This window comes from Lipotes vexillifer, unplaced genomic scaffold (genome assembly GCF_000442215.2).
Source record: "Lipotes vexillifer unplaced genomic scaffold, Lipotes_vexillifer_v1.1 scaffold263, whole genome shotgun sequence".
Lineage (NCBI taxonomy): Eukaryota > Metazoa > Chordata > Mammalia > Artiodactyla > Lipotidae > Lipotes > Lipotes vexillifer.
In genome coordinates this window covers 2,846,190-2,860,471 of record NW_006796752.1, presented here as the reverse complement: position 1 = coordinate 2,860,471, position 14,282 = coordinate 2,846,190, and the positions used below count along the sequence as shown (strand labels likewise).

General features: G+C 36.1%; 1 protein-coding gene across 1 annotated transcript in view; it reads right to left on the bottom strand.

The window, feature by feature from the left end:
- Positions 1-301: 301 nt before the first annotated feature.
- The window catches only part of KLHL24 (kelch like family member 24), a 25,148-nt gene continuing 11,167 nt past the window's right edge, over positions 302-14,282 (bottom strand). The window contains exons 2-6 of the mRNA XM_007468928.1: positions 12,099-12,283; positions 10,822-10,940; positions 6,859-7,047; positions 5,568-5,756; positions 302-502 (exon numbers count right to left, since the gene is read on the bottom strand). Of these exons, the coding sequence (XP_007468990.1) occupies positions 302-502; positions 5,568-5,756; positions 6,859-7,047; positions 10,822-10,940; positions 12,099-12,283 (883 nt within the window). The remainder of the gene's footprint in view (positions 503-5,567; positions 5,757-6,858; positions 7,048-10,821; positions 10,941-12,098; positions 12,284-14,282) is intronic.

Sequence of the window (14,282 nt, the reverse complement as noted above, 5' to 3'; positions counted from 1 at the left end):
TGCAGGCAGACATTATTTCATACTCCACATAAGTTTCTTACAAATACTCACAAAGGTACACTCTCAAAGCCCAAGCAAAGACCACTATTACCTTCAACAACAACAAAATTTTTTTTCCCAATTACAGAAAAGGCTTTATTACAGTTTGAAAGACTGATATTTTGGGGAGAAAGGCACGACAATTATTATTTTTACTTTTCTGTGCATATTGCAAAAAGGAGATACGTCAAGTTCCCACTCTGGAGTTTTTAAAACCTCTCATCTTGGATTGCTGTGGCTTCTTGGGTGAGGTATCCTGGTTTTAGAGCTTAAAGCATTTCTCATTGTATCTATGAATAGTCACACATCCATGATAGGACACTGGCCTGGGCATTGCAGCTACCCCTGTGATGATACTTGTTGCAGGATCATAACAGAGAATAGTGTCTGTGGCTTCTCCATTTTCCCGTCTTCCACCCAGGATATATATTTTACCATTACATACAGACATACCACAGTTTTCCTGTTCAACCAAATTAAAAAAAAAATTAACTGTTGACAGTAAGGGATTTGGTAGCAAACTGAAAAGTAAAATAAGACATGCTTTAATAAGTCAAAAAAGGAGACATGAAATAATAAGCTCCCTTTTGCCCAACTCCTGCTCTATGTGTGAATACTAGGTAAATTTGCATGGGTGAAGGGAGTGTTAAGATAGAATATATGGGGTCAAGATATGGGAGGTGAAGTGGGGGTGGTGGACTGAGACAAGGGTTTTAGTTAACTTAATGTTAGTTGAACGAAAACATCCTTGAAGACTTGCTTCTCCTATTACAGGAAGGTCCTTTATTATAGAAAGTGGCTATTACATGATCAAGGGGTAGGAACATTGTTCATTATAGGGGATTACCCACAAGTTGAATGAGTGAATGACAGTTATAACCAAATTAAAGAAGCACTGTTATTAGGGGCCTTGGATGGGGCACAGAAACTCCCCAGATAACATTTTATAGTTAACTTTCCATGCAATGAGACTCTTAGCTAAATTTTACTCTTCTCTGTCAATAATACAATTACTATATAAAACAAATACTCTTGCAAGGATAAGAGTGATTCTTCAAAGAAAGAAATTACACTAAAATTGTCTCACTATTGCATGAATCTGGTTATGCTGCAGGTCAATTATTCTTCCATTTAAATTTCACTTTAATTCAGAAAGTTATTGCACATTATTATCCTGTTTCCACATAACCAACGAGATGGGTTCTACCAGTGAGTACAATCAACATTTTTACTTGACCAGATTTGCTCTACCTAAATTTCACTCTTGTAGAAAAAATTAAATCTTGGTGGATTTCTATAATAGAGGATAGTATCTTTGGGTCTAGAAGAATTAGTGAGTATTTTAAAACGTCTACATTAGAGTTTATATACACCCATATTGACGTGGGGCCCATTATCATCAGTGAATGACAAACTTTTATGTAGAATACCACCCATGAATTGTACCAATTATGTACCAGACTATAACATTTTCCATCTAAAGCACAATGAGCTCTTTCTATAAATTCTGAAAGTTCTGAACACAATAAAAGACAACATCCTTAGTTTTCAAGTACAAGCTGGCTTGCACTATTGAACTTCACAGTCACTTTGATGATGATTCTTAAAACTATATAATTATAGGATCTTGTTATTAACATCATTTCATAAATAGTGCTCAGAATTAAATGAAGCAAGCAACCTTCAGAACAGATATTCATTCATATCAGGAAATTACTTGCATAGTAGTTTATTTCACTCTGAGTCTCAAGAGTAATGGCAGCTAGTAAGGAAAATAATTCATTAATATATGAAGTTTTATTTTTCATGACTTAAATGAAACACAATATTGTAAAATATACTCCTCTCCTTAATTATTATTTTTTATAATGCTTAATGCTTAAATGTTAAAATGCCAACAATAAAGAAAAAGAATCAGATTTCTTTTCAATTATTATTCTAAACTTTAACGACATTTTAAATACCTAGTCCGCTGAAGAAGGGTAAAAAAAAAATCTTCATCAGTCAGTAAAAAAGAAAATATGTTCCTGATGAAAGTTAAAAAGCAAAATATGTTTAAAATAGCAAGTTGTGGAATTTAGGAATTATGCAAAGTCAAAAGGCATGGAAATGGTGAGGTAAAAACAGAGAAAAAGGCTGGGTCCATTAGGACTGGAAAAAAAGAGCTCATTTTTTCAGTTCTTTTTTTGTCATTCAACATTCTAAGCATTTAAAAAACCCACAACCTTTGAATCAAATAGCTGTCTACCATGAAATTACAGTTGATTTATCGTTTTTCATTTGATTAGTATTAAAAGGGTAGGCAGGACTTCCCTGGTGGCGCAGTGGTTAAGAATCCGCCTGTCACTGTAGGGGATACGGGTTCAAGCCCTGGTCCGGAAGGATCCCACATGCCGGGGAGCAACTAAGCCCGTGTGCCCAACTACTGAGTCTGTGCTCTAGAGCCTGTGAGCCACAACTACTGAGCCCACATGCCACAATAACTGAAGCCCACGTGCCTAGAGCCTGTGCTCTGCAACAGGAGAAGCCACCACAATGAGAAGCCCGCACACCGCAACGAAGACTGGCCCCTGCTCTCCGCAACTAGAGAAAACCCAAGCACAGCAGTGAGGACCCAATGCAGCCAAAAAAAAATTAAAAAAAAAAAATTTACTGAGCACCAATCAATCAATGCAAGATACATGAGATGAGTTAGAAAACATAGTATCCTTAAGAAGACTGAATTCCAGTATAGAAATGAACATTTATAACTATAAGGAAATTTATCACTTGCATAATAGAGGTGTTAAGTGTAGTGACAGATCAGAAAAACAAGAGATTAATTCTGAACAGGGCAACCTCTCAGTTTGTTGTAACTGTGAAGTGGTATTTGAAAGATGAGTAGAATTACAAATAGAGAAGGTAGAAAAGGCATTAAAGGCTAAGAGGACAACATGAATCAAGGCAAGAACACATACCATCTGGATAGCAAATGCAAGCAACAGATATTTAAGGTAATTTGGGTGAAGGTGAAGAAAGTGAAGCTGAAAAGGCAAGAAGAGGTCAGACAACAGAAGACCTAGAATGAAGTGGGAAAACTTTTAGATTTTATTCAGTACATTTCCAGAGAAGAGACATAATTAGATTTGCTGAAAAATAACTGGTGGTAAAATGGGTTAGAAAAGCAAGACATTAGAGAAAGGAACACTACTTAGAAAATACTGTTTTAGTTTAGGTAAGAACTGATGAGAACCTGAACAAAAGCAGGAACCACAGAAATGGAAAAGAACAGGAGAAACTCTTGAGGACACAGAACTGATATGATGGATTGATTCAATTTAAGAGAAAGCAAGAAAAATTTTAAAAATTAAGTTTCTAGGTGTGAAATAATAGAAAATACATTATCAGCCTCTGCCCCCAGTTCCTGACACAGAGCTCCTAAATCCCTTGCAATTTCCTGGTTGATGGGAGTGTCTTTTGTTCTAAGGAGGGACTGTTGCTGGGCTCCTAGATGGGGGTTGGTCACCAGAGAAACCAAGCCATAATTAGAAGCTTGTAAGTTTCACCCCACCCTCCCTTTTCTGGAGAGGGGAGCAGGGCTGGAAACTGAATTATAACTGATCATGTCTACATGATAAAGTCTCCATAAAAATCCCAGAAGTATAGGATTTGGAGAGCTTCTAGGTTGGTAAACACATCTGTGTCCCAGAAGGGTGGTGCACCTCCAATCCATGAGGACAGAAGGTTCTCTGCTTAGGACCTTCCAGACCTGAGCTTAGGTACTTCTTTATCTGGCTGTTCATCTATGTCCTTTGTAATATACTTTATCATATAACAAACCTGTAAACATAAGTAAGTGTTTTCCTGAGCATAATTACTGAACCCAAGGCGGGGGGCTGTGGAAACCTTGATTTATAGCTAATTTGTCAGAAGTACTGGTGAAAACCTGAGACTTGTGACTGGCAATGTAAAGTGGTGGCAGTCTTGTGGGACTGAGTCCTTAACCTGTGGAACCTGAAGCAAATTTCAGGTCATGTCAGAACTGAATTGAATTGTAAGACACCAGCTGAAGACAGAGATTGGTTGGTGTGGGAATAAACCCACATATCTGGTGTCAGAAATGCTGTCAGGGAGAAACAGAGTTTTTCCATTCACTAGGTTGTTTGGAAACAGAAGAAGTAAACTTGGGGAAGAAGGTGAATTCTGTTTTAAAGTCTTGGAACGCCACGGAAAACATCAAATAGGCAGTTGGAAATTTGAGTCTGGAGCACAAGAGAGAGGCTTTAATGGAGAATAAGATTTGAAGTCATCAGTACTGAGCAGTAAACGTGATCACTCAGGAATGGAGTATAAACTGGAAAAGGGGCAGGGAAAAGAGGCTCAAGGAATACCCATATTTAAGGGTTGGGTAGAAAAAAACAAGAGAACATGAATGAGACTCAGGAGATTATTAATGACCTTTGGGAGTACAATATCTCTAGAGTGGTATAGGTAGAGCCAGATTTCCAGCATCAGAGCCATCAAGTATTTTGATGGTGGAAGGAAAGAGGGTAGAGCCATGAAACAAAAGGCCAAGGGAAGGCCTTTATGGGGCAGGGGTAGAGGCCATATAAGGGTACAAGCGCAGTGTGGATGAAAGAGACCCAAGTACAGCCATTTTCTTTATAGCAAAAACAACAAATTACCTAGTTTCTAACTGCAGAAGGAAAGAAACCAGTTTGAGAGAATTTCTTCTCTTTTGAAAATGTGCTAGAGAGAGGGATAAGAACTGGAGTAGGAGTCTCAAAAAGGTCAAGGGGAAAAAAACCCAACAGCCCAAGAGCAATACCTACTTTACCATGGGATGGTAAAAAGTAAGTTATTTCAGGGAGGGAAGTCCAAAAGGGAGGGGATACCTGTATGTGTATGGCTGATTCATTCTGTTGTGCAGTGGAGGCTAACACAGCATTGTAAACCAACCATACTCCAATAAAAATTAATTAAAAAATTAAAAACAAAAGTAAGTTATTTCAATCAATTCCTTGGAAGGAGTTCAAAACAAGAATACCATATGCTTTATGTGGAGTTTAAACAATTTTTGAGGGACTTCCCTGGTGGCTCAGTGGTTAAGAAACTGTCTGCCAATGCAGGGGACATGAGTTTAAGCCCTGGTCCAGGAAGATCGCACGTGACGCAGAGCAACTAAGCCCGTACGCCACAACTACTGAGCCTGCACTCTGGAGCCCGCGTGCCACGACGACTAAAGCCTGCGCGCCTAGAGCCCGTGCTCCACAACAAGAGAAGCCACCGCAACGAGAAGCCCGCGCACTGCAACGAACAGTAGTCCCCGCTCTCCGCACTAGAGAAAGTCCGTGGGGCAGCAACGAAGACCCGACACAGACAAAAATAAATAAATAAATAAATAATTTATTTAAAAAAGAATTTTTTTTTTGGAAATAATCCAAGCATACATGAAACACATAAATAGTGAAGTTACTGTATATTCATACTGGTCCTGTATTTGGTCTCTCCTACATTGATTATTCTTTTGGATTGTTTTATGTTATTACCTGTCGGCTGAATGTATTCTGTACATGCATCCAGTAATCTTCAACGGGATCATAACAGTATATTGCCTTGGTCAGTCCACCAGCAACATATATCAGGTTGTTTAAGGATACGGCTGTTATACACCTCTTGGCAATTGGGATAGCTGCACGAAGTAGCCAAGAATTGGTTTCTGGATCATAAGATTGAACCTAATAATATATAGAAGTACTTAATTAAAATTTCTCAACAAAAATGCAAATTTACATAATAAATAGTCTGCCAATATACAGAAACATGATTAAAAATAAAATCCCATTAATTCACAGAATTAAGGGAGGTTGGCTTGAGAGTAAAATATCTGAATTATGAAATTCTCAAATACAAATTTATTACTATCAAGCAGAATAGAGTAACAAACACAGACTGTTTCCAAGATGAATGGCTAGCAGGTTTGCTTTTTTTTTTCCATTAAAAATAAGCCTTCAAAAAAAAAAACAGTCTTATAAATTCTGTTATATAGAATAAGTATGCCTCAATTTGAATATAATTTCTTCACACGTTTAGGGAGTCTTTTCTTCAGAAGAACACCAGCGAACCTCAATTCAGTATACTTTGAATTATCACAAATTCTGAATTAATGAATTCTAAATATGTAACATTTGACATTATATTAAAATTTAATTTAGAAAAAGAATTTATTGATTGACAAAGTTCAGTAAACTACTGCTAAATGAATTAGGCATTAGACACTTGTTTGCAGAATAAACGGGGTATTTTCTGAGATGTCAGGATGGCACATGTTCTTTTGTCTCAGGAATTCAATGAACTGCAGCAACTTTGAGCCATCCTATATTTTCATTAGAGAGGTTTTCTTTTCTTTTCTTTGTTCTAAGAATATTTTCAAAGTATGCAGAAAATGACCCAGTTGGAAGCAGTACAGTGTTTTACCCTTTGCTAATTCACTTCCCAATTGTTTTATGTGAATAATTTTTTGATTTTGTCAACTATACCAGTAAAAAGTTTTTAAATGGTTTATAGTATAACGCTGAGATCAGTCTCATCTCAAAAAAACTGGATCACACTTTTAACAGAAAATTGTTGGATATATTATGATCTCACTTTATGATCTCACTTTAGTAACTTGAAACTCAATGTTTTCCTCCCTAAGTATAAAGTACCAGACAATTTTTAAAAGCCCCCTCACACTAAGTGACCAAACTACCTACTTGATAGGCCTTCCATATTTCTCTTCTTGTGTATATCATTGGTAATTTCTATTAAAAAAAAAAAAAGAGAGAGAGCATGGCTTACCTTATCAGAACAAGTATTATCATCAGGTCCTCCACCAATCACAAACAATTTGCCTATACAGCTAGTCACGGCAGGAGAACTCACTGCTTCCTTAAGGGGGGCAACTTCAGTCCATCGATTTGAAAAGGAATCATAACATTCTACGCTGCTAAGTCTGTTTTGCCCATCATAGCCTCCAACAACATATACCTATATGTAAAATACATGGAGAAATCTTAATTATCAAAAGTTTGAATTTTTAACTAGTTGGCTAAAGAATTAAGGGATGGGGGCTTCCCTGGTGGCGCAGTGGTTGAGAGTCCACCAGCCGATGCAGGGTACACAGGTTCGTGCCCCAGTCCGGGAGGATCCCACATGCCGTGGAGCGGCTGGGCCCGTGAGTCATGGCCGCTGGGCCTGCGCGTCCGGAGCCTGTGCTCCGCAACGGGAGAGGCCTCAGCAGTGAGAGGCCCGCGTACCACAAAAAAAAAACAAAAACAAAAACAATGCAACTACTGAAACCCGCTGAAATGACTTTATGCATTTTCCATATGGAAAAACTAAAAATATATACAACATTTAAATCATGTTTTTATGCTTCCTCTCTGTCTAAAAGGAAGTTGTTTATTAACATGAAATTATTTTTTTAATTGCTTTCCAGTACCTTTCATATGGTCCAGGGTCCACAAAAAAAAAAAAAAAAAAAAAGAGAATTAAGGGATCTCTCCCCTTTAAAAAGCCCTTGGTAACTGTAATTGCAATATATTTAGTTCAGTTTCTGGACCTTTAAAAAAAATTGTCATTCTCTCACCACCACCAAGGAGCCTTTTTAGACATTTTTTTCATAGTAGCCCCCTCCAATGAAATTTTTAATATCACAGATATATTGTATATCTGTTTATATATTGTATCTGTGCTTTATACACAAAACAGTATGATTTTTTTCACCCGCCCAAGAACCAATCTTCATCCCTTAGGAGCAATATTGCTTGCACTGAGAATTACAGGATTTAGCATAAATGCTCATACTCATGGATGGTGAAAATACTTGAATATTATAAAGTAATAAAAGCTATGAAACTAAAGTATTAAGTAAGGATTACTAGACTGTGAGATCTTTGAAGGCAGGGCCTATCTTGTTCTTTAATTTAGTCCCTGCAGTACCTAGAAAAGTACCTGATACATTATGAACTCTAGAATGTGTATTTCAAAGGGCTTCCATGCACATTTTCTTTTCACAAATATGAGGAAGGTAGGGCAGATGAACTAATCAACAAGCATTAATTAAATCAGTTACATGCAGAATAATCCATTAAGCATCACGAGATATACAAGAAACTTTTAACCTATAGAAGCTCTCCTAAAAAAGAAAAAAAAAAGCTCTCCTGTTTAACACCTATAATTCTTTTAATGAACAGTCATCACCAACTCTTTTCTGCATCCATATCTAATTAACTATTAAGTCCTACCAAGCGTTCTTTCACAGCATCTCTCATATCTGTCCCTTCCTTTTGTTTCCCACTGCCACCATCCTTGGGGTCCATATATTTCATACCTCTCAATCTCCTGGTCTCCACTCTTTTACTCTCTAAACCACAGATTAATCTTCCTAAAACACCTCATCAACTCCTTTTACTAGTTTAACAATGAATGCCTAAGGGTCAAGGCCAAACTTTATACATTGTCATTCAAGTGTGTCCACAAATCTATCTTTCTGTACTCTTCCAAATTTCCTCAGCAGCCAATGCTATTTCAATCTTGCATTTCTCACATTATGTTAAAATGGGTTTGTTCTCCCAACACCAGGCAGCCCAGAGAGGTTAAGTAACTTATTCAAGGTCATGCAGCTAGAAGGGGTATGGAAACTGTGGCACAATGTAGTACTTAAAGGTATGGGCTTTGAAATCAGGAGAGGTAGGTCCATATTTAGCTCTACCACTGCAAGTAAGACCTTGCTTGGGCAGTTTACCTATCTTCTCTGAGACTCCATCTTAATTTACTCAATTTAAAAATGCAGACAATAATAGTACCTATCACATAATATAATTTTGAAGATTAAACTTTATTACTATTCCCCTGTCTGCATAAACTAAAAATATATGCTGTGCGCCTTAAGATAAAAGGCCTCTAGATTAGGAAAATCTGAGCTTTTGCCCCTGCTTTATCACTTTCTGTGCAACCTTGGGCAAATGACTCTCTCTCTCTGGATTCAGTTTCTTTGTAAACTAAAGAAGTTACATTAAATATTCTCTAAGATGCCTTCTTGCGCTAAGATTCTATATTCCAAATCATCTTAGGTTTCCTTAACAGAGTGCATTTACAACTTTAAATAACTTTCTGTGTTTGAATTCAGCCTATATTGTAATTTTTGGGATAACTGTTTTCCATGAATTGAGTACCTGCTGTGTAAGGTAGGAAGGATTCCTTTTATTTCTTGATTTAGTGCTTTCAAGTTTTGGGCACCTTCAAGTCAAATATACTAATATTTGTCAAATAAATTTGTGTTCATCAATCCATATATGATATTTGAGACATCAATCTTTTTCACATGCCTCTGTATGTTCAGACTAAATAATTATAATGTTTTTAGTAAGACCTTATCTCTTTTCAACACCTTAATTATTTTAGCTGCCACTTTCCAGTAATATTTTGTCATCCTTGAGGTATAGCTACCAAAACTGTATATAATATAGTAGGTACTAACAAACCAGTGGTTTTAGAAAATACTCTATTAGTATTTTATTTCCATTACATCTACCTCAAAGTCCTCATTATTTCACTGGTCTTATAGACACCAGCAACACAGTAGATCAATACCCTTAGGAATTAACAATAGCTTTCAAACTGCACTTTGAGAAGCTCTAGTATTCTATAGTATAGAGATTTCAAGATGCTTCTGTGGGGAGATAGGAGGAGGGAATGAAAACTGATGGGTGGCTGAGTAGGAAGGGTTCCTGGCATTATGTCTGTTCCAACTAGAGCAGTTCTGCTTTCTCACTGGTGGCTCTAAAATGTCTTCAAGAGAGGGCTTAAGAGGCAGCAATCTTTTTAGAAGAGAGTACTAGGGGACCAGACAAAAATATATGTGCAGTACATTCAATATCTTATGATAACCTATAATGGAATATAAGCTGCAAACCAACAACACCCCTAAAACACGAATCACTATGCTGTACACTTGAACACAATATTGTAAATCATGTATACTTCAAAAAAAATGTGCGAGCGAGTATGCTGCTTTTATTTAGATTGCTCATTAATTGAAGTGGCTTTGGAGGAGCTGATAGGGACAGAGGCAGGGAAGGGCTAAACAGTCCAAGTTAGCCCTTGATACACAGCTGTATCTTTATCTGCTTTATGTAATAGTTTTTTATATTAGATTTAACTTCAAAAAAGTTACTAGTCTACTAATGATTCAAAAATGACTAGTCTACAAGTGATTCTCAAGTTCCTAAGGACAGTAAATGGTCCAGAATCAAATTATATGTTTTTCTTATTTATTAGCTGCAGCCAATAATAAGTTTGCTTTAAAATATGTTGGTGAGTTTATCTTAACACTTATTTGTTTTGTCCCTACTTGTACAAATAAAAAAGATAAAATAATATCACTCTACATAAATATATCTTGGCCTGAATGCCAAAGTCAGTAAAAGGAAAAAGACTGCTTGGATTAGACACTGGCCTGTTTTTGTACTTGATGTAACTGCTTTATTTTCCAGTGCTTCTCAGCCATTTAGACTGCACTGGTGCCTGAGAAGAGAAATGTGCTGCACTGCTACAAATTCCTAGTTGGGAGAACAAAATATCCATTCAAAAGTACAGTGTCAAATTGTTTATATCTTCAGTTTATGTATTGAGGTTAGAAATGGAAGGAAATACAATCTGAGTTCAAAATACCCAGAGGGTGAGTAAAATCAAGGATTCATCTGCGGTATTCATTCTGGAAGTGTAACAGCAATAATAATAAAAAGTGGTTTCTCTTACTTTACCAAGGAGGACAGCCATTTTGTGACGCCATCTGCCTTTATTTAGAGAAGCAACTCTGATCCAAATATTTAACTGTGAGTTATAAATCCAGACGTCACGGCCATTGATTCTTCCACCTTTAAATGCAAAACAATGCACACACACTAACACGTGTATCACCAAGGGATTTTGCCAAAGGCATAGATAATGAAAACATTGAGCTATTCACCCAGTCCGAGAATTTGAGGATTCAGTTCAATAAATGAAACAAGGACCCTCTTAAAACTTAAAATGGAAATGGTTCTACAGAGCAGATTTAACTTTGTCAGTTGTTATCCTGAGAAATAATAACTATATGCCCCAAATAATAAAATGCAGAATATGAATTTACCAAATGTGTAAGACTGTCCATTTAAGAGTCAGACAACAGAAGCACCCGGACAAAAGAATTATTCTAGAAAGATTTAAAAAAATCACCCGTTTTTTAAAAAGCATACCATTGTACAAAATAAAGTATGCGTTGTTATATTGTTCAACGTGTAGTAATATAGTAACCTGCAAAGGTGGTAAAATTATTTAACTAACAAATTAATCAACAAACTTAATTAAACTTCAGATTATAGATCCTATAGTTATACTTTGTATATAAGTCTGTCACTTTATTGTCTGTTTGATTTTCGAGGTAACATATCACATATTATAATAAAAGTTCAAGTTAAGAATTTTAAGGAAAATCCTATTTCATAAACGTTGGGGAGAATTTCAGAAAACATGGGTGGATTAGACATGATTAACTGAGTACTTTTCATTTTGCATACATTGCAGTAAGTGTTCCTTAAAACAAAGTAAACAGGTAAAAGTTTTAAAAATTGTACCATATTCTATATGCATTTGAGAGCACTTAAAATATGATATGGCCTATTTAGTGCAGGGAACATAGTCAATATCCTGTGATAAACCAAAACGGAAAAGAACATGAAAAAGAATTTATATATGATAACTGAATCACTTTGTTATACAGTAGATATTGACACAACATTGTAAATCAATAAAATAAAATTTAAAAATATGATATAGTTGAAGGCATTTTCCGGGGAATCTTTTGTAAATCATTCTGCATCATCTTGTGCCTGTTTTTAAGGGCAAAAAGTCATTTTCAGTTTTATTTGTTGTATAATATGATCTGCCTAAGTGGGCATATCTACTTTCACTGTTTTCTTTTGACACTGTTATGGTTTAAAACGGCCAAGCTGTGATTAAATTAAAAGTAGCTACTGTAATAATTCTTTATTTACCTGAAACAAGAATGTCATTCCTTAGAGCACAGACCGCATACTCTGATTTGGTAAATTCTGGAAGCTTAGCCAAAGACTTCCACTCTCCTGTCACAGGATCATAGCACTCAGTGTATGGAAGATTAAATCCTCCAACTCGTTCACAGCCTCCAACGACAACTATCACCTCAGAATAGCCAGTTGACCTAAAATAATTATTATAAGAATGCAAAATTAAAATACCCTCAAGATTGTTTAAAACCCTAAAAGCATACCATTGTCATAAAGAAAGTAGAACACTATTATAAAGTAAACTGTTAAGTTTATTCTCTCAGTATATGCCAACTAATATAGCTTGCTAATTACTTACTTTGAGAACATTTACAAGGGATTTAGTGATATCATCTTTCCACAGAAAATTTCTATGGGTATTTTTTTTTTCTATGAGTTTTACCTTAAAAGTTATAAAATGGTCCAAAGAGCCTACCTAATTCAATTGGAACCATGGTAATATCAAGGATGACTTTCAAATGCAGTCTTACAGCAATTCAGATATGCATAACCACACAAGGTAAAATAATGCACTTTTTCTAAGTGTAGGAAAATGGAGCTTTTTCATCAGATTGCTAGTTCTAAAAAAACATTCACAGTACAATCTAAGTACCCTTTAGAGAAGAATATGTACTTGTTCAGACACTATTTTTAAAAATAAGCTTGGGCTTCCCTGGTGGCGCAGTGGTTGAGAGTCTGCCTGCCGATGCAGGGGACACGGGTTCGTGCCCCAGTCCAGGAAGATCCCACATGCCGCTGAGCGGCTGGGCCCGTGAGCCATGGCCGCTGAGCCTGCGCGTCCGGAGCCTGTGCTCCGCAACGGGCCCGCGTACCGCAAAACAAAAATAAATAAATAAACTTTTTTTTTTGGCTGTGCCTCGTGTCTTGCGGGATCTTAGTTCTCCAAGGAGGGATTGAACCTGAGCCCTAGGCAGTGAAAGCGCAGAGTCCTAACCACTGGACCGCCAGGGAATTCCCTAAAAGTAATTTTTCTAAAGTTAAGTAAATTAAGGTAATCCAATTCAAAGCGTTGGGTGGTCACTAAAGATGTTAACAGAGTTTATAACAAAGAATGCTAAAAGAAAAAAGCAAGATGAAAAATTGTACAGAAGGTCTGATCAATACTATGTAAATAATGTGTCTGGAGAGAGCATACCAAAGTGCTAATGATGGTTTTCTCTGGATTGTGTGGCTTCCTCCTTTATATCAACACAAATTTTCAAAAGGATAATGAGCATGGGCTACTTTTAGAGTGGAAAAGACAACTTTTAAGAGCACTAAGGGAATCCAAAGTTTATGTTAATTACTGGCTTCTTTTACTTTGTAGTTTAAAAAGATACTGACAGGAAAAACTAAAAGCTTATCCAAGCCTTTTCTTTTTGTTCATAAGGCTCATGGAAATGAAAAAGTCTTGTAATTGCATTTTATGACTGCTAGGATATTAAGTCTCACAAAGAAAAATGCTAACAATGCCTCTTCTCTTACTTAAATGTGGAGGGATAAAAGACAACATCAGAACACTTATTTGTAGTTTTAGAGTGATGTTTTACAATTACACTAGAAAAAAACAAAGTAAAGCGACATTGGTATGTCCCTTTAACAGAGCTGCTATATTCTAGCTACACTTACAGCTATTTCAACTAACAATCATTCACCTAGTCCATGCCAGGCATACTTTTTCCATTAAAATCAAAAATATATATTGTAGAAAAGAATTTTGTTCACAGATGCAATAAAAATTACTTTTAGGAACCCAGAAAATTATATTACCCTAACCTAGAATATAGTAAAATATTATCAGAAGGACTCAAATATTATCAATAATATTTACTATTTTCCAAATAATTCCCAAATGAGAATATTAAAAGTAAATAGTGGACAGCACCAGACACTCAGTAGTATAACTAATGACTAATTTATCCTTCTTTCCATAGAAGTATTATTTCCTAAAATCTTACTTAAAATACTTCTAAGACAAACCCACATGATATTCCTCAAAGTCTTATTTACTGATTGAGCAAAACAAAAATTGTTAAATACTGTCACTGGGGTTCAGTCACTCCTAATAGTTTTTTTTTTTTTTTTTTTTTTTTTTTTTTTTTGGTACGTGGGCCTCTCACTGTTGTGGCCTCTCCGGTTGTGGAGCACAGGCTC